The following is a 21926-nucleotide window of genomic DNA, read 5'->3' as shown; positions in this document are numbered from 1 at the left end:
TTTCTGTGATGTAAAGCTTTTCATTAAATTTGAAAGAAAAACATCAGACCCTGATTACAGTGACCAAACCTAACCTGCTGTTCCTTATTCGGGCATTTGTGTTTCATAGTAAAGCTCAACTGTCTCAACTTTGTACTCCTTTTGTCTCCGTCTGGCTCAGACTCCCTGGGTGGCCCGTTCCCGTCCACGTCACACCGATGCCACCACAAACCCAAGAGGTGCCTGCCTCTCCAGTGCGGCAGCGTTGGCGGACCCCTTCCCATCAGCCCACTGCTCTTTCATCCAAACGCCAAGGGATCCCAAATCGTCATGGACCTTGCCCAGAAGACAGTCAAGAGGCAGGCCAGTTTCTGCAATGCCATCACTTTCGGCAACAGGCCCATGGCACTCTATGAGCAAGTCCGCCTCAAGGTATTCTTTGTCAGAGTGGAGCACTTGAGCTCCTTAAAGTCTGGGAGCTTTAAAGCTGACAAAATGATTGTACCGTTTTTATCTTAGGTTTACACTGAATATGTGGAGTTCCTCAGTGAAGATTCAACTACAGAGTGATTGCATTGGAATGGAAACCATGTAGAGTCAAATATTATGTAGAAGTTGGGGGTGATTCACAGCCTCATGTCAAATGGCAGTCTCTACTTTTATCAAATTTCTAGGAAACAATTTCCAAATAATACCAATAAAGCCACATATGGTTATCTTCTCCCCAGATTACTAAAAAGCAGTGTTGCTGGAGCGGGGCTCTACGTCTGGGCTTCACCGCCAAAGACCCCTCCAGGATAAACCCAGACAACCTGCCCAAGTACGCCTGCCCTGACCTGGTGTCCCAGACCGGCTTCTGGGCCAAGGCCCTGCCTGAGGAGTTTGCCAGCGAGGGCAGCATTATTGCCTTTTGGGTTGACAAGAAGGGCAGAGTCTTCTACCGCATTAATGAGTCCAGTCCCATGCTGTTCTTCAGTGGAGTCCGCACAGCCGAGCCCCTCTGGGCCGTCATCGATGTTTACGGTCTGACCCGCGGAGTGCAGCTGCTAGGTAAGCTGGTTGAAGAAGCATACAATGCAGAGCTAAATTACCGAACAGGAAACAGGGGCAACTGCCTCTGGGACCCAGACCCTCAGTGGGGCCTAAAAAAAAATAGTTTGTGATAGATGCATTAACAGATTAGCGTAAACTAAAATGTGAATGAGTTTACCAGAATAGTATATAAAAGGATAGAAGAATATGATAAGGTCATGGTTCTACCTATTTCTTGGCAGCCATTAGGAGGAACTGCATTGGCATCTTCATCTGGGACCACTTTCACGTTGGTCTTCATGTGTGAGGCTGTGTATAGCGGTGGGGGGTGAAACAAAACGTCTGCAGGACAAAAATATTGATAGGTGCCGGAAATTCACAGTTTCAATAAATATGGTTGGCCATCAAAGTGAAATGACTCGCAATCGTCCATGACTGTCATTGCATTTGGCCTTTTGAGTTTCCTTAGAAGACAGTATGACAGCAGCATCACACATGTAAGCATTGCGCAAGGATGACTATAGAGGGCCAGCCGGCAAGTTGCCCCAGATGTAGATACCTATTTGCCATAACAGCCGTTGATGGCAGCTACTTTCTGTGTTTACATCCGGCGAGACTCAGAGACAAGCATTTGAAATGATTCACGTGTTTACTGATTATTTGGAAAAGCTTCAGGGAGACTCGCCCCGGTTTTCGCGATGTTTTTTTATTTTAAATTGGATTTCACTTGGATTTCACTTCAAATTGGATTTTACGAAATTTGTCTTACATCCCAAGAATTAAACTGTTCACGTAAATACAAAAATACGAAACAAAATTAAACCATGAAACAAAACCATACAACAAACATATAGAGCAGGGGTCTTCAACGTTTTTGCAGGCCAAGGACCCCCAAACTGATAGAGAGATGGCGCAGGGACCCCCGACTATATATATTGTATAAAATTGTGTTTTATATTAAATGGGCCTAGTGCCATGTATACACCTCTTTATTGTGCATTCAATACGAAGCTATTCAAATACACAGGTTCATATGTTCATGTTTTTATTTTAAACATGTGCAAGTTACAGTGAGTAGGGAGGCCGTGCCACTGCCATTTGTAAACATACCTTGTCAGCTGATACCAATGCCAATATCAACATTGTCTGTCAATTGCATGATAATCATGCATACAAGCCATTCAAATTGATGTTTTCATTTTAAACGTGGAAACAAAAAATGAGTGATGGCCTATGAGTGCCACTGCCATGCATAAAGATACCTGTTATCTGTCATACAATACTGAACAATTAAAATAATGGACAGATTAATGTTTAGAGAGAAAAAAATATTATTTTCAAAATTTTCTAATCAACCAAAAATTCCGTGGACCCCCTGCAGTACCTCCACGGACCCCCTGTTGAAGACCTCTGATATAGAGTATAGAAAGTGGATGCAGTGCAATTCAATCACTTCAATTTACATTCAGTGTATTGCGTATGTGTTCGGACCAACAAGCTTCCTGTGAGGAACTTCTGGCAGCTAGGGGCGTGGCTTAGGTGTGTGAGAGACGACATGGAGGAGACTGTTGGCTGTTTCCAATAACGGCTCTTCAGGAGCCAATGACCTCCTCAAGAGGTCAGTGTAGATGCTGTAGTGTCATCAGTTCTACAGAACTGGAGGGTAATTATCCTCATTGAAAGAAGTTTTCTGGTCTTCCGACCACTCAAAGCGCTGCATGTCAGGCACTTATTCACACCCATTCATACACTTACCCTAACCCATACATCAGGACTATCGAGCCAGGGGATCGAACTGCCGTTCCTCTGATTGAAGGACGACACGCTCTTCCACTGAGCCACAGTCGTTCTACAAAGTTCCTGCCCCTTTTCCAGACAGTTTCCAACGATGACTTAGCCGATGGTTGTGTGAAACAAACCATCTTGTTTAGGTACGCTGAAGATTAGAGATGAGCTAACTTGACCCTGGGGTGCTCCTGAATCTCAACAGAGGTGGCGAGTGCAAAACCACAGTCCACTGTGCCTCAAGGTCTGCTGGAGTGGTACTCCGGCCTTGATAGCGTGTTTAAGCTAATGGTATGTAAACTGGTGTCCTCCCAGTATAAACTTGTGTGTAAGTGTTCTGGATATAACTAGTGAACGTTTTTTTTACGTGATGTCAAAGCATCTGTATCTGATCATTTTACATTGTCACTGTCTTTTTTTTTTTTTTAAAGCCATGAGATGTTTATTTCTGCATATGACAAAGAAACTAGAGGTTACCCGACCTGTTTTTGTATACAGTAAAGACTTCCATGAAGCAATGGAACAAAAATGACCAAAGGCTATCTATATATGGCCAATATTTGGCCCCCATGTTTACACAAAAGCATCGAGGGGGGGGGGGGGGGGGGGGCTGCTCTGCATTATCAAGCTATGCTGGGTAGCTTAACATGCATGACTTTGATGTGAGAGAATGTAGACACACTTATTTTCCCTAGAGATCCAGTGCTGTCATCCTTCTGCTGTGAAAATAGACCAGGGGTCACGTGGCTCATAGATATTGCAATTGTGTCTACTGCGTTGAGTGGTATCTTCATGGTGGTGGGGGTGGATGTTCAGTGTCTTGAGTATTAGGGAGCCCATGTTCTGTTTTTTTCCCATCTATGTTGGGGTTGGTTCATAACTCAAAGTCCTGTTGCTGAATGTAAGTCTGTCCTAATAGATTACTGTTAGCAGCTGGACATCAGATAATGGGACATACAGAAAATGGCTCCAATATCAAGTAGCGGAAACCAACTATTCAGGCTTACCCCCTCAAGGTTTGATTTGATTGAAGTCTGTGTAACTCATCGTTCTGAGAGACGTCTGACCTCTTTGAAACTCTGCTCCAAGCACCCAAACCGGGCTTCTCCTTAGCCCAACTTAAGTCATTCCTACTGTCTTTTTACAGTCAGGCCATAGGCAGGGCGGCTCATGTTCCTCAGGGGGCCAACTGACTGACATCTGCCCCCACAAACAAGGGCCTGTTCAAAGGGGTGGAACGCTACCGAAGGTCGAGATAGAAATACATCATCCAGAATAGACACGGCCCTTTGTGACGCTGAATGGCCAATTGTGTCAGCGCTGTGCATCACGTTTCTGTGCGCAACGCTCCATGAACCTTTCCCTGTCCTCGGATAATCCCTTGGGCTTCCACATCTGAGGCCTTCCTCTCGCTTTCACTCCTTATTTTATCTGGCATTTGAGGAGCTGTTTTTCCTTTTTCCAGCCTCGCATTCTCAAATACACCCGCAGCTCTGCAGGCAGCACATAAAACAATAGAAATGGTCAAAAAAGGAAGCATTTTTTGCCAAAACTAAATAGCCACCTCAGAACTAAATGTTCTGCTACAAATGCTTTCACTTTAATTTAGCTCTTTTTTAGTCACATTCTCATTCTAAATCTGCTACCCCTCTATTCTTTGCCAATGTGACTTTCCCCTGTAGGATCAATAATATTTCTATTCTCTCCATAGCAATGTTTTTCAGCAGCGAGTGAGATTATTCATTGTGCCTCCTTGGAAATACTATAATCCTCGCTACTATACTATAATAAAGCATGAATTTAAATTCTATCGTGGATTAAGTTTTCCCGCTCAAAGCCTTTTTGAACAGCTCGTGTATGTAGGCCTTTCATAATGTAAATTATTGGGGGGGCCTCCAGTATCTGCATTCAGCAGGGATAGTACAACACACAGACGTCTTCATACCACTTGACGTGCTTCTCCAAGCTGTTGCAATATGTTGCTCCTGTGTATCCTGTGCTCACTCTCTGTGTGGAATTGGAATATGAAATTCAAAAATGTACAAAAACGGCACGTGTGAAACCCCACCCTATCCTCCTTCATGAGCGACAACGCAACCTTAAAACAGGTAATTCACAATGAAGAGAACTATTCAGTGTTTATTCGTCAAGAAAAATAGTGCGGTGCCGTTTCACACACAGACCCAGACGTGTGTCATTAACATTAACCTTCCGAATGGCCACAACTGCCTCTGGGACAAGCAAGCACCGATCCATGAATAGGTGACAACAAGTGAAAAGTAGTTATTACTATTTCAGCTTTAGTGAGTTTCTCCAAAAATGTAGATTTCTTTATTTATTACATTGTTATAAAGCCACCTGGTTGCTTGTAATTCATTAATGAAATAAAGAAGACTATTTTAGGTATGGATGGGTGTCCATACACCATACACATACCATTTACACTGGGGTGTAATTTATGCTTTTCTAGTCTGCTGACCACTCAAAGCTCTTCAACACTACATGTCATCACCCATTCACACCAATTCATACACTGATGGCAGGTGCTGCCATTTAAGGTGCCACCTGCCCATCAGGACTGGCTAACATTTATACAACATTCACACACCCAGATTGGGGTTTAGTGTCTTGCCCAAGGACACATCAACATGGACTAGCGGAGCCGAGGTCAAAGGACGCCTCGCTCTACCACTGAGCCACAGCCGCCCCATACTACAAGATGTCAGCAGTAACTTGGACATCTTGTATTCGTGGTGTGCTCATTCTTCTGTGTGATGTGGAAGCTTGCTGGTTTCAGCTCACCCTTTACTTACCTGGGCAGGTGGTATGTTCCTGTTAGGTCCAATGACTTTCAGTGGAGCAGTGTGAGAGAAGAGGCCGCAGCTTTTTAAAAGCTTCACCTGCATTCACACGTTTCATTTCTGTCCTTTTGTTCCAGTCAACTTTTAGTTCATTTTTTTAAATATCTTAGCACGTGTTCAGAGTGAACGGTTTGCATGTGACTCTGTATTTTAAGATGTATCATCAGTTCAGCGTCCCGAGGCAGCTCTGAGGTCAGAGCAGAAGTAAAAGCGCGAAGGACAACCGCGGGCGACATTAGGAGCGGCTTTGATGTAGAAAAATTGAAATAGGAGCCGTATCATGTGATAATCCACCCCGAAGGATTCACCAGGGTGATACATCATACATGGCAGAAACAGGGGGGGGGGGAGTGATTTAGTGGTTTCACACCCCTCTGAGCATGATGACAGCAATTTAGGAGTTTCCCCTCCCATCTTCCATCCTGCTAATGGTGCTAGGACAGAACAAATGATGTGGCATCCAACAAAATTCAGGGCCCTATACACGAGCAGCTTCTGTGGGCGAAAAATAATTTTGGAAGAATGAAGAAATCTGAACAGAATGTACCAGTAACACTTTGAAAAAACAAGGTAAGCTCTTTTAAGTGGAATTGTCCTTTTTGAATTGGCCAAAACTGAAACTGCGGCCTACTGGAAGGCCTATTTCTGACAAACTTTAACAATCCAAAAGTGAAAATACAACCATAGCTTATGTTTTAATCAGACTCTACCTGCCTTGATCACCATGCTTTTCCTCCTCCTCAGCTCTTGGTTTCCTCAAGTGCTTTGGGTGGTCGGAAAGATTAGAAAAGCCCGATACAAGTACAGTCCATTTACTGTTTGTGTCACGATCAGGCTTCGCCTTCTGTGTGTTTCTTTCTGCAGCTCCTCACTCTACCTGTCAGCCACTCCCTCAGCACCAGTCTAACTCCCTTCACCTGCCCCTGATCACTAATCAAGCACTCCCTCATCAGCACACCGCTCCTCACCTGTTCTAGCCACTATTTAAACCCCTGCCTCCCGGTCACCCACTGCCAGATCATTGTTTGTGTTCTACCCGCCTGTTTGTCTTGTCCTGTTCCCCAACATTTGCCTGCCCTGCCTCATCCTGCTGGATTTGCCCTCTTGTCTCTTGTCTCGTCCCTGGATTCCCTGTGTGTTCTTGTAAGTGTTCATGTTCTGATTTAAGTGTTCATTAAATTCCCACTTTACTCTACTTCTGGTCTGCGTTTGAGTCCACCCACCATCATGCCCCGTGACAATTTGTTCTACTTTTAACCCTCTGAAAAGGATCCTCTGACTGGCATTAACATTAGCCAACTGTCTTTTTCAGTTTTTAGGATTACCATCCTAAAAACTGAAAAAGCCCTATCATATGAATGTTGCAATGAATTCATTGATACCATAACAGGTCATGCTAATGTAAAATGGTTGCTTCTGTAATAACGTTTAGTGGGAGAAAAAACATTTTGATTTCACTTTTTTGGGGATAAGACAAGATTAGTTTTCCCCCACAGAGTAACTCATAAAGAGAGGCCAGAATACTTGAACACATCCATGTTCTTATGCTACAAAGAAAAGGTGTCAGACGCGGTGATGTCGTGCTTAGGTCCCTGACTTTACCTGGCCTTGAATGGGGAAAATACAATATTGCAGCGGTTTGGCAGAGCCATCTTTGGGGCACACTGAAGCTGTCGCCATGGGCTTGAAATACAACAAGCTAAAAAAAGGTTGTTTAATTTATACCCAATGTCTCAGTTCCCAAGGTTAGCGGTCCATGCACACAGAAGAACTTAACTTGACATTGGGAAGGCGGCTGAGTTACTGAGTAATTCCAACTGTTGTAAAGCCAGCAGGACTCACAATTGTATGAATCAGTCACAGTGGAGCTTTAATCAAGAGGGGCCCAGTGTGGGACTTCCCTGAAGGACGGGAGAATACAGTCTGATTGCAAAGCCTTGAGGCCACTAACACCTTTCAACCAGGTTGATTCAGAGAAGGGGTTTTCCAGTCTAGCTGTCAAACTCAAATAATGCAGCAGTTAATTTAGTTTACACCGAAACATGTCCTGGAAGAGGCTGTCTCTGTGGTCCATCAGAGAAAAACATGGTGGAGATACTGAAGTCTGCTATGTGATGAGAGATTGTTCTCGGGTGATGGATTGACTGACGCTGTATGTCTTGACAGGAGAATGAGGTCCCGTTGCACCATCTGGAAGCAACAGTGTTTGCTGTCACTCTACGTGATTGGCAGAGCAGTTGTAGAAATGGCCAGAAAAAACGATGCAGGTTTCTGCAAACCACAATCTCCTCCTCCTCTTTTATGTAGGAGCGACTGTGTCTCAGTGATAGAGCGGGGTTCGAATCCCCAACTCCGCAAGTCCATGTCGATGTGTCCTTGGGCAAGACACTTAACCCCAAATTGCTGCCGTGGGCTGTGCCTGCAGTGTGTATGAATGGGTATAAATTAGTGCTGGGCAATGCGTTATCGCACTGCTGAGCTGCTTCTCAAATGAATCTTCAGCTTTCCAGCTTTTAGATGATGTATACCACTTCTATGTGTCATCTTCTGCTAACCTGCTATCGCCCCTTAATATTCACTGCCCCCGCTAAAAAAGACAAATTGGTATAGGGAGGGGGGGAGTGGAAGAGGTTGGTCTGGTGTTGACTCACATGTAAATGTGGTGTTAGCCTCTCCTTGTTGGTGTGAAGCGTTCAACAAAAATTTAACGAGGTCCAGTTAGAGAGAATTTCCTCCTGCAAAGGTCCGGAACATCACCATAATGTCTAACTTGTGCTGTGATTTTATGCCATATGTATTGAAGTAGCCAACAGTTGTATTAACGTCTGTAGTCAACAACTAACTGACTGTCAAATCAAATAAAGAAAGTTCAATTGAATGATATTTCAACAACATGTTTTCGTTTTCAAATTGAACTGGATGAATTATAAATAATACATGATCTAATAATAAATAAATGTTCTTCTCTCATTTCCAATAAGGACTGCATTAAAAAAAAAAAAAACCTGTTTTCCTTAGCCCATGGCTACCCGGGGACTAATTAGCATTAAAAACGTACTGCATATCTCAAGTCCCACAGTGTTTAGAGAAACAAACACTTTTTAAATGTTACTTTATTCTACACTGGTAGAATAAAAAGCACAATCAAGATGCAACGCAAAGAATATTTGCAAGAAAATACCTTATTTTTTTCCCCTTCTGGCCACTGGCTGTGCCTTGGCTCTCTCCGTACTATGCTCTGGCTCCGCTCCCGAGGACTCCAGGAACATGAAGTCATCTGGAATGACAGAAGTCTATTAGGAACGTTTGTTGTGTTATCCAGTTCAGAGGGAGAGAGAGAAACAGACCAGGATTCCCATACTTTTGGGAGAAAAACCCATTACTTTTCAGTGAAATGATGATTTGATTATTACGTGCACTTGACTGGTTTGACTTGGCAGGACTCAGCCTCCCAGTTAATAGCAGCACTTATGTACAAGTCCTGATGCTTCACACAGACCCTCCAACAAAAACACACAAATCAGAAAAGATGGCGTAAATCTGCCTCTTCTGTACTTACTTTGAAATGTAGCTTAGTGTTGTAAAGACTTCTATGGATCAAGCAAAGCAAGTTTAGCAATGTTGTGTTTCTTGGCTTTAGTTTGCTTCATGTAATTCATGATGCATGTTGATCAGCGTACTCTGAAGGCCAAGAAGAATAAACTGGATTTCTTTGATTTGGCATTTGGATCTTGAAGTTAGTGTACCTCGGCTGGAAAACTAGAGGTAACTTGTCAAGATTTATGTGGCGTTCCCTGTTTTTCCTCATCTCTGTGTGTCTTTCCTTCGCTCAAGAAGTTATCTTACCAATAGTTCAGAGTGTGACGTTCAGTGAAGAGCCTCTGAAACTGTTTGGCCCTCTGAAGCAGTGCCAGGAGAGCCAACTCCACATTTACTGTTCCCTGCCTGAGACAGAGGGACATCGGGGGGTCACATGGTGTATGAGTGTTCCTTTATGACACTCACTGGCATGGTGCCCGATCACATCCACCAGTCTAAATGATAGCAAAGGGGTGGACATGCATGAGTTGAGGCCTTCCCACCACTGACAAATAATCAACCTCATATCAGCCTTCCTGCGTGAGCACCGCAATAAAACAGGGGGGCTTAAATATAAGAACCTTATGATGGAGGGTATTAACGCTGAGGGCCTGGCATGCTGATTGGCAGGGGGGGCAGGCACAGGCACATGCTGGATTCTGCCGATGACCTAAAGGACAGAGCTTTTGTGACTTACCGGGCAGTTTGCCTGGCTCTTTCTTAAGGCCATGTGTCGCCCCGGGAGCCTGCTGCTATTTCCAAAAGCCCCGGGTTCAAAGCCGCCCAGCCCGATCAGGACTAGGATTGGGCCAACGCCAGGGAATAAAGAACATCCCAAACATCTAGCACAAAGACCACTCTGACTCTCTCTCGCTCTCGCTCTCTATATCTCGGCCTCTCACTCGCTTGTTCGTGTCTGAGCTCTGCGCTGCCTCTTTGGTCTCCCTGACTTTATGCACTCCAAATCTCCCTGGATATCCGTCTCTAGCCTCTGTCTTCCCAGCTGAGCCGAACAGTTCCCTTTGCACGTTGTGCCCTCATGTCCTGTTGTCTCTTCAAACGATCTCTCCTCTCCCATTTCATTCCCTCTTCCTAACCCTAACCCTTTACAGCTGAGCCTATGGATAAAGATAACCCCTGTGAGATAGATTGTGTGCGTGAGACAGAGTAAATCTCCCCTACCGACACCCCCCCCCCCCCCGCTCCGTCACCGGCTCAAACCCTTTGCGAGTTCCGTCTGCTCAGGCTAGCAACGCCACTAAGCCCGCCCGTGCCACTATCCACCTCCCCAGGCACAGCATTAGCTAGCCTGCTTTGTGGTTATTCCCAAATCAAAAACATTTACAGCGTGAGCCAATGCCTGTGAGGGCCAAGACAGACACACTGCCCCTCCCCGGCCATGTATTTACGATGGATTAGTCCAGCAGGTGCTGAATTATTCAAATCAAAACGCGCTCTCCAAAAGGCATTCTAAATGGGCTGACCCATAACTCTCACGCTCCCCTGCATGAACGAATGAATGGTTCAGTCCAACAGGTGCTACATTTGGTTTGAAATTCAATCAAAAGTAAAGAATCAGGTGATAAATCCCCCCCCCCTCCCCCTCTCCTCCCAGGCTCACAGTGTCAGCAGCTGCATCTTCCATGGCCCCATTACAATGTCCTCCTACATGAGACACACACACACGCACACACACACACACACACACAATGTTTAATGCTGCTTTCGAAGTGCAAAATTCTGGCCTTGGCCAATGGGAGGGAGCATCTGTGAGTGGCGGATTTGAAAGGGACCAATTGGACAAAAGGATTGTATCAGCTAAAAACGCAGGTGCACCACGGTTAGCGAGCAGCAGCTGCTGAGCTCACAAACAGATACACGCAAGAGTGCACACACGCACAAGCTTTTTCAAATGCATGGTAAATGTTCTCCAGTGCCTTCATTCATCTTTCTGTCCTGGAGGCTAACAACACAGTGCCTCCATCTCACAGCCTTTGATGAATAAAGTAGCAAAAGAAGAACACATGGCACACCAAGCCAATAAGGCTTTGAAATGACTTCTCTTTGAAAAGTGAGCAAGGAAGAGGAAAAGGGAGAGGATGTAAGGAAGGAACATAAACCCTCGGAGAAGCTTTTTTGAAAATAGCTGATAAAGAGATCTTTTTTTAAGGAATCAATTTACTGTTTGTGTTCACACAGTCTGCGTTGGACTCGTCAGAGTGACACGCACAGAGAGAGCTCTGATTTGCGCCTGTTTGTAACCCTTCACCGACTCCTTCCAACATAAATCCAGCATTGTCACCTCCCCTTCCTGGCTTTACCTCGCCGCTCTGTTCTCCCTCCCATCCGCTGTTATCCCCTGCGACATGTCGTCATCCTCTCAGCAGCTCCGGTCCCTATACCGCATGTCCCGGAGGTGTTGCAACAAAGTCTGTCCATTCGTAATCCAATTTAGGATGGAGTGATGGGCAGCGGAGAAATCCGTCTCTGCAAGACCCACACAGTTTTGTTTGGTGATGCAATAGAAATCCCCCAATAAGTCGGAGAGAGTTGTCCGCCGCCGGCTCGGCATCCCAATCAGTTGTGCGGCTGAGCAGTTAGCATGCCTGCTGCTCTCTGTACGGCCAAAGGAGAGGCCTTCCCAGAGTCACATTAGGCTCTCTCTACTTCATCAAAGGCCTCCCTTAAGCAAGTGTCTCTCTGTCTGAAGAAAGTGCATAAATTCAGGAAATCAGATTGAGTTGTTCAATGACGACTTAACAGCTATACAGCATCAGGCTGTGTTCATTCCCACAGCCCGTTGTCTTGGTGCTGGCCGGGGTTGTCATGAAGGCTGAGAGTCCATCAGAGGATTGATAGCCGAGAGAATAGTAGATGAAATCCCAGCTGGTTGGTATAGTCACCGATTAGCCTCTGGGATGCACAGTTAACTGCTGCTCGCTCGCTCCTGAGCGCTGGGGTGCTTAAGAGGTGCTTTAATGGTTGATTAGTAGTCTGTGGGAGCCGCCCTGTGTGCCAAAGGCACCGTCCTCTCCGTTTTATGCCTTTCTGAAAAACCAATTAGCATGATTACAGGGCCTAAGTTCCATTAAACATGAATCACAAAACATTGTTCTCTGGGTTAGCAGCTAACATGAATTGACGGCTGACATGACTTTGAGGGAGCAGTGATTCCATATTAGCTTTACAGTGTACGAGGACTCGTCAGACAGCATCACAGTGGTGATACAGAAAATCAGTCTGGAAGGAGATCAAACACTGAGGGGATCGCTGTCGTCTCCAGTTCAGTTGAACACATTCGCAGCATGATGCTTGATGTCAGCCACTGTCTTTGTTGGTTAAGGGACGTCTACTCTTAGGTTAAGAAGTGGTTTTAGTTCAGAGGATGTGGAGTTCTGGAATGACTGTAGGGCTGGGAATTGAAACGGAATACTTCTTTGGTACCGATTTGAAATGTGTAATTAATCCAAAAGTGACCCATAATCCAAATGATTGCGGGGCCCAGAGCTGATCAGTACTCACAGTAGGCCACTGGTAGCTGCTTTGACTGAGGAGAGTCTCTCAGTACCTCCATAACCTCCTGTGGGGGGAGAAGAGGTCATCGTCTATTTCTTCTCCGTCTCTTGTTCCTTCAGTCAGTCCCTACAAAAACACGTGCATACATCACACACAAACCCAGACGGCCCACTCCCACCCAATCTCAGAGTAAGCGGGGGTCTCTGTTAGGACGGCAGGCTAATTTTACCCCAGCCACCAGGCCTGGTGGGGGGGGGGGGGCGGGGGACCGAGAGGGAGAGCACATTCAGGGGTGTTATTTTGAGCACCGTGTCGAGGCGTAGGATGAGACTGTAAGCAACCTGAGGGCAGCTTATCAGTGGAGTCAGTGTGTTTGTATATGTACTATGGATTGCAAGGCATGCAACTGACACAAACTCACACACAAACATGCGCATGTATTCCATTTAGTTTGAGGAAAGTAATTTGTTCCTTTCTAACTGACACCAGACAGCATTTTCTTGTCCAAAGCTACAGTAGATGATTCAGCTGTGTGCAGATATGGGCGCAACCGACTACTTTAATGTCTTTATCTTTGAATACACTTTCTGACACCCTGAGTAATTATAACTTCCCTACATCGCCTTCAACTTGTGCAACTGAATTTAAATTGCTCTCTTTTTTCATCATTATCTTGTTGTCAGACAAGCTGCAGATTCAGCTCTTCTGAGAATTGTTTGCTCATGATTCAGCTGACTGCAAACTTCGCTGCCACAAGTCTGAGGCCAATTGCAAAGCAAAACACAGTAAGACCACTATTAAGCTCTGTTCTCTCTCCGTCTCCATCTCTTTTCAGACAGTGAGATTGTTCCTCCCGACTGCCTACGCCCGCGCTCCTTCACCACAGTGCGCTCCTCCTCTCTCCGGCGTGACGCTGACGACTCCCGTCTGTCCGTCAGCCTGTGTGACCTCAACCTGCAGCAGGAGGACGGAAGCAACGGCCACAATCACTCCCACCGCCACACCCTCCACCTGGCCTCTGCCTCCTCTTCCTCCACCTGCCCCATACCTCAGAACTCCCTGAACTCCCAGCAGTCCTCTCTGCTGCCATCCTCCCTGGAAAGCGACCTCCACTTCCACCAGCTGCGCGGCGCCCACATCAAGACGCTGGACGAGCAGACGGTGGCGCGATCCGAGCACGCACGAGAGGAACGCACTCTCGTCTTCACCAACCGGCCCCTGCGCACCGGAGAAACCGTCTTCATCAAAGTCACCAAGTCCAGCCCGGCACGCTCGGGATCATTGTCCTACGGCGTGACGTCGTGCGACCCAGCGGTTCTGCGCCCCAGCGACTTGCCCTACAATCCAGAGGCTCTGGTGGACAGGAAGGAGTTTTGGGCGGTGTGTCGGGTGCCGACGCCTCTCCAAAGCAGTGACATCCTGGGCTTCCTGGTCAACCAGGAGGGGGAGGTCATCCTCAGCCACAACGGCACCAATGTGGGCATGCAGGTGTGTGTGGACAACTCCCGCCCACTCTGGATGTTCTTCGGTCTCCATGGGGCTGTGACTCAGCTGAGGATTCTGGGTAAGTGAGCACCACATGATGTCACAATAAATACTAGGGAGTTCGACAAAAATATTTCCAGGGGTACTGGAGCGATTTATTATCGCACTATAATCGATTTAGGAGTGGCTGGATTCGAATGGGGGTTTTTTTCCGTCCAGTTGCACCGGCCCGTTATGAGAGCCAATCCGCTCTGCCCAATATGCAAAAATATGCATTGTTCAACAACTTGAATTTTGGGGAAGTTTTAGTTTTTCAACCACTTTTATTAAGAGACGTCTTCTTTCATCAACGATGCATATTGCATATTTAATAACGTCACTGTTCGTGTTTAATGTTGTGTGGAAAGAGAGGTCGTTGACGAACATAATTGATACTACACTTCCCACAAAGCAACCAATAGCTTCTCTCCGTTAGACTTTTAAACTCGGTGCAACTCGAGGCTCATATACCAGCCTTGCAGATATATCGGTGTCTGTGCATATGTCGGCCGATAACTAACGAGAAATCGCAATACAGACGGACCAAACCAGTTTTAAGGACATTTAGAATAAACATGGTTTGTCCACCAATGAGACACTGACGAGATTATTTTTAATTTGTAAAACATTCCACTCGGTCACCTGGTCGCATGAAAAAAATAAATTATGATCAAGATAATTTGTTAATGTTATATGTTTATAATTAAAAAAAAATACTATCTACTGTTTTGTTTTGAAATCCCAAATATTGATGTCAGCCTGAATAATCTGGTATTGGTCAGACTTAACTTTCGGTGATGAATTTGTAGTTTCCAAGACAACAAAATCCTGATGACATCATCACACAGTTACAGAAGACGTTACACAACTGTTTTCACAGGCGGTATTCTTTGTGCAGAGCACACTGACCTTCATGTGTAAAGTTGTCAAATAACTGCGGTTAAATGAAATACATGCAGGTATTTCTGTCTGTAAGAACACATGTCATTCACAAACACAACTACACCGGGAGGATATGGTGACCCTGTATCCTACAAAATGATGATCCCGTACAACTAAACTGCATTCTCAATTACGTTTCGAGGGAAATACATTTTCTCTTGGATTACAGTCTCAGTTTTAAACACATGGTTAATGTTTTTAAATTGAAACAAAAATTTAAAAATTTAAAAATTTAAAAAGATGCTGTTAGGTTATTTAAAGGAACAGTGCCATCTAGTGGTGAGGTTGCAGATTTCAGTGTCCCTTCTGGGCTACTGTAGAAACATGGCGGAATAACGTAAAGCTCATGAACACTCTGAAGTCAGAGGAACCACCGAGTGTCATTCTAGTTTTCTTCTAAATTGCTTCTAGATAGTTCCAGTGGATGTGCCTGCCGTACCCGCTGCCTTTCCAAAACTGTTCAGTTAGTTTATCCGTCTACTTCTGCAACAGCAGAATGTCTGATATCGAGTGCAGTCTTTTCTTGAAATATTTCTCCCAACAAAAATGACAATTTCTACATCCTCAACACACACGGTGCTTGTGAACTGTTCTGTTGTCAATACATTGAGTTGTAATTTTCTTCTGAAATTATTATGATTTTGAAAGTTCTGTCAACATTCACAAATGATAATGTGGAACTTCCAACATTTAAACCTCATCCTAACAATATATTTAACAGGCGTAGGGTGATTAACATGGGAGGAAAACAAAAGGAAGTGACGAAGGTTGGGTTAGTAGTACCAGCAAGAACTTCAATCTACTTCCACCCCTGCATAGTTATGAATATCATAGTTAAGAATATTATATATTACATTTCTGCTAAAAGATCCCCTAAATCCTACACACATGGACCTTTAACTTCAATTAAAGTAGGTCAACGTTGACTTACACACAGGACACAAACAGGATTCTCCTCGATGAAAGTCCTGTTTGACAAGTCCGTCCACCTGGACCTCCTTCCTACGCCGACTATGATCAGAAATTTGTGGTGCGTCAAAACGCGTTTCCCTCAAAACATAATCGACAGTGCACTTTTTGTTGTATGGGATCGTAATTTTTAGGAGACCAGGCTGGAAATGGATATGTGGAGGCAACTGAATAAATAGACAGATATATGATAATATAGTACACAGTTGTAATAACATAAAATGTGTCTTTAGAGGAGAATAATTTATGTTGTTACCGTACATTAATACACACTTACAAATGTCCTCATATCTGCTTACAACTACGAGATGGTGCTATATACCATTTTTGAAATCTTTGTTTACTGCTCATAAAAGCTAAATATGGTTTAAAGTGTTGCTGAGCATTTTAAAAGATAAAAGACAAAGATAAAAATAAGTATCAGATGGAAAAGTTTGAACGTTATTTTATCCGCCTCATGCGAGTGTCTTAAAGAGTAATAAAAGGGGCCGCTTGCTTTATCTAGTGAATTGTCTCACTTGAAAGAGTAATTTATGGTGGAAAAGAAACAATCCTTTCAGCCCAGCGATGCGTCCTGGGTCAGGAACCTACAGATCAGGATATTGATCTTCATTTGGCTGGGCACACCACTGCTGACACCTCTGAGCTATGTGCTGAATTAATTTACTTCCTGGGGTTGAAAATCTATTTGTGCTAAGTGTTGATCGCTCTGACAGTATGTCAATCGAGGCAAACCAACCACGTCTCCCCGTTTGGAAATTACTGCCGGGGGTCATGACCGGCACCAAGGGGTCAAAATATTTACAGACAGGAAGTGTCATTCTAAATGATATTTGTTCCCACATCTGCCAAAGAAAGTCTTTATTTAAGCTAAACTGCCACACAGATGTATTACATGCATGCATAAGAGACATTCTTAAAATGATCATTTTGAACAACAAGGTATTCACCCAGTAATAGCAAATGGTTACATTAAAAAGGCACACGTTCAGCTGTGGATGCTGTCTTTCTATTAACGCAGCTCTTAAGAGGCACAAAGCTGCAAAGGTGTCTCGCGTGTTTGTCTGTGGAGGAAGAGGCATCTATGAATACATCCTGCAATACTTCAGTGACAGCAGTGGAAAAGGAAAGCAAAGGTTAAAAAGAGTTTAGAGAGGAACAACATTAGCGTTCGCTAGACCTGCAAGAGGGACAGACGCTGAAGACAATCTCAAACCTTTCTCTTGTCAAAAGTATTGAAACACCATGTGGAAGGATGTTAAACTCTAGAGTAGGGATGTCACGAGAACCACGTCCCGTCCTTCCCCGGGGGACGAAATAAAATGTCCCAGATAATGCTACATTGTGAACAACAAATCTGTGTTGAAATCTGCAGATGGAGAGCTAGCTAACGTTAGCTGATAGCAGTTAGCTGTTAGCAGCACGTGTCCTGCATGGCGACATAACGGGGCTAACGGCTAACGTTCGGAGGTCGCATTGAGTAGCATTAAGATGCGTTCAAGCTCTATCCAGTAAAAGTCACATGTTGAGCGAAGCTACATTATAACCTTATCATGATGTGTCCAAATGTTCAAAAACCGGTAGGCCTATGCTGAAAAAATGCGATATTGGGATTTTATAGGTTAACAACCTAAATGGCTTCTTTGCACGCTTCGAAGCACAGAACAACACACCTGCGCAGAAAACCACCCCCCCCACCGACGACCAGGCTCTGTGCCTGTCCCCAGCCAGTGTGAGGAGCACACTGCTGAGGATTAATACCCGCAAGGCTGCGGGACCTGACAACATTCCTGGTCGTGTGCTGAGGGACTGCGCAGAGGAGCTCACGGATGTCCTCACCGACATCTTTAACACCTCCCTGAGCCAGGCTGTTGTTCCCACGTGCTTCAAGGAAACCACCATCATTCCTGTGCCGAAGAAGTCATCTCCAGCCTGCTTCAACGACTACCGCCCCGTCGCATTGACTTCTACCATCATGAAGTGTTTCGAAAGGCTGGTCATGAAGCAGATCAAATCCACCCTTCCTCCCTCCCTGGACCCGTTTCAGTTTGCTTACCGAACTAAACGGTCCACAGAGGATGCAATCTCCTCCGCTCTACACCCAGCCCTCACACACCTGGACACTAAGAACTCCTACGTCAGAATGCTGTTCATAGATTTCAGCTCAGCATTCAATACAATCATCCCCCGGCAGCTTGTGTGTAAACTTACAGACCTGGGCCTCAGCCCCTCTCTCTGCAACTGGTTGTTGGACTTCCTCACAGAGAGACCACAAGCTGTTCGGGTCAACAACAACACTTCGAACACACTAACACTGAGTACGGGGGCCCCCCAAGGTTGTGTGCTCAGCCCCCTTCTCTTCACCCTGCTGACCCATGACTGTAAACCCAACTACAGCTCCAACCACATCGTGAAGTTCGCTGACGACACTACCGTGGTAGGTCTCATCAGCCACAACGATGAGACTAACTACAGGAAGGAAGTGAACCAGCTGGTCCGTTGGTGCCAAAATAACAATCTCTTCCTCAATGTGGGGAAAACAAAGGAGATTGTTGTTGACTTCAGGAGAACCCACTCCCAACCCCCCCTCCCTCTGACCATCAATGGTGCTGCTGTGGAACAGGTGAGCAGCACCAAATTCCTGGGTGTGACAATCACAGATGACCTCACCTGGAACAGCAACACCACTGCACTGGCAAAGAAGGCCCAGCAACGCCTGTACTTCATCAGGAAGCTCAAGCGAGCAGGAGCCCCCCCCCCCATCATGCTCTCATTCTACCGAGGCGCCACTGAGAGCATCCTCAGCAGCTGCATCACGCTGTGGTTCGGAAGCTGCACCACCTCCAACCGCAAGAGCCTGCAGCGCATTGTGAACTCTGCCCAGAGGATCATCGGAGTCTCACTCCCTACACTACAGGACATTTACAACACCCGCCTCACCCGCAAAGCACTCGGCATTGCGGGTGACCCCACCCACCCCTCCAACAGCCTCTTCAGCCTCCTGCCTTCAGGGAGAAGGTTCCGCAGTCTCCGTTCGAGCTCTACCCGGCTGAGGAACAGCTTCTTCCACCAAGCGGTCAGGATGCTGAACTCTCTCCCTCCCTCTCTCCTCTCGCTCCCCCTCTCTCCCCCCCTGCCATCTCTCCCCTGACCTCTCTACCCTCCCCCTCACCCACCTTTCCCCACTGCCTCAAATGGAACATACCAGGACATCTACTCCCCCTCACACCCCTTCCCTCATCCAGCACCAGTCACTTTATCAGCACCAGTCACTTTTTATCAGCACCAGTCACTTTTTATTCTCTGCTGCTACTTGTTTAATCCTTTATCTAGGCCCTTATGTTCTTAACTTTATTCTATTTTATTCTATTATACGTTATATGTTCATGTCTATATTACACTGTGGGACTGCGAGAAACGGCATTTCGAATTTTCTGTATGCATAACACATGTGGAAACTTTGACAATAAAGTGAACTTTGAACTTATGAGATAGTTGAAAGAGAAAATTGCACTTTATAATGTAAACATCAAATCCTTTTTTTATTGCCGTCTTTTGTGTTCAGTTCAATTAGTTCAATAAAACAATGCTGGAAATAATTTCCTTTCTTTCTTTTAGTTCAACAAGCAATTTGTTGTATTTTAGCCTTTAATATCAGTTTATTTAATATCAGTATTGTGATATTCAGCGACGCTGTGGCATATTCTCCTCATATCGTGGTGACCTATTCCAAATCTGGTTCTTTGCATGTTACACAAGGGGATTCGCTGTGTTCACTAAGGGCTAATGTTGCCCTCTGTTAGCCTGACCCACTTAACAACCGACAGCAACGTGACTGTGACAACCATGTCAGTACAATTGATGGTGAGCTTCATTATACGGTAGCTGTGATGTGTAGAGGGATCAACTCAGCAAATGCCTAAAAAACACAGTTCCCCAACATGAGGATTGTGTTTGTGTTTGCTTGATCCCTTATTTCAGTCCAGTGTTTCCATTTATGTGCTACATTTTCCCTTTAAGGTGTGTAAATGACTCCAGTTGCTCTGCTCCGTGGGTTGTTGTTCTTTCTGGGGTGTTGTGGTGGATTAGCTGATCAGCTGATCAATCAAGGACAGTGTTAACAGGTTGGTCTCATTCTATCCTCTCAGCAGGGAGCGGCTGGGCTCTGTTAAGATGTAGGCGGACAGGTGAGCTAGTTCTGCAGGAAATAATATTCTTTGATATTTGGTCTTCTCATTGCGATGGATGGGTGTCCACAGACAGAGTGAGATGTCAGCAGTAACTTAGACATCTTGTATTACTGGTGTGTTCATTCTTCTGTGTGATGTGGAAGCTTGCTGGGTCCAGCTCACCCTTTACTTACCTGGGCAGGTGGTATGTTCCGGTTAGGTCCAAAGACTTTCAGTGGAGCAGTGTGAGAGGCTGCAGATTTTTGAAAGTTTTCTGTTGACAAACCAGTAAACTATCTTGGAGGGGCAGCTCCACAATCAGCAATTCAGTTTTTATGTGTTTCATCTTCTCTTTACCTTCAAAAGCAAACCTTGCCTTCTTTTCTGTTGCAAAAAAAACAACAAATGTCTAGATGCTGTGTTATCTCACAGAGAGATCACCTGCTTTACTGTTAAATTACATTTTTGCTCCGCATCTGTCCATAACAGACTGCCTGTTTTTCTTCTGTGAGAGCCTTGTCAGCACAACAACACAGGAAAAGCGGAACAATGGTCAGAGGCACATCTCCTTATCAGAGCAGATCTAAGAATTCCCACTGAGGGGTGACTCATTTTTCATCACTTTCCAGCTGCTTTGAATTAGGAGGCATCTCTTATCTGGCTCTTGCAGCTCTTGATCTATTGCTATATGTTGACTGGGGAGCAATTTAGCTTTCAGTGAAGCTGAATGAGAGCCATGCCTTCGACTCGGGAGTGAGGGATGTTAAATTTGACAGATTGGCTCTCCCAGTGGACTTCTGCTTTCAGGATGGCAAGATAGAGCAGTCATCACAGAGGCCTCTCACTTCTAACAAAGCATGAAGTAATGGACCTTTCTAATAGGAACATACTCAAACAGATGCGTCAGGCTAGCTCGGGTCAGCCAAGAGTGCTCCGACAGGGTAATGATGGTGGATGAGATCAATAGTGCAGTAGTTCTATTAGCAGCAATGGTTCTGGAGGTAATACTTACTTTTTCATTGTGAATACAAATTCTGGTTTCTGTTTTAAATCTATTTGAAGTTTGAACTATTCTGTTCAATATACACGTCTCAGTATGACGAAATGTATACATTAGGACACATGCATAGGGCGTATCTTTGTGCCTCATAAACCATGTGCAGAACAAATTCAATTCTGTGCTATATTGTTAGAATTTAAGCTCAGAAAAGGCACCGTGACTCAGCCTCAGCTGTACTCTGAGCAACAAGCCGACCTTTAGCTGGATACATAGGGTACTATGCTGCACCCTTTATACGTGGGTGTTTTAGTCTGAATCTGTGTTTTCTAAGCCCTCCATGCAAAGACATGTCACTTTTAGTTTCACCCACTGGGATACACAGCTCACTGACTGCGTGCCACACAGTCTCTATATTTCCAAATATCTCGCATTATTGTGATTATGCCAAAGGAAGCTGCAAGCAGACCAGCTGACAGTTGAACTTTGAGAGACAGACACTGAAGGGACCTTGTGCCGTGTGGTGTGGAAGTAGGACACCCATGCAGTGACCCACTTCACATGTATTATAGA

At 45.1% G+C, this 21926-nt stretch overlaps 1 protein-coding gene across 1 annotated transcript in view; it reads left to right on the top strand.

Annotated features, from left to right (window-relative positions):
* Positions 1–21926, top strand: part of neurl1aa (neuralized E3 ubiquitin protein ligase 1Aa) — a gene marked incomplete at its 3' end in the record, with an annotated part of 53633 nt that overhangs the window by 20033 nt on the left and 11674 nt on the right. The window contains exons 2-4 of the mRNA XM_079277778.1: positions 161–411; positions 708–1029; positions 13588–14316. Coding sequence (XP_079133904.1) covers positions 161–411; positions 708–1029; positions 13588–14316 — 1302 coding nt within the window. The remainder of the gene's footprint in view (positions 1–160; positions 412–707; positions 1030–13587; positions 14317–21926) is intronic.

This window comes from Melanostigma gelatinosum, assembly GCF_949748355.1.
Source record: "Melanostigma gelatinosum genome assembly, chromosome: 11".
NCBI lineage: Eukaryota > Metazoa > Chordata > Actinopteri > Perciformes > Zoarcidae > Melanostigma > Melanostigma gelatinosum.
This window is presented reverse-complemented; position numbering and strand designations above follow the sequence as displayed.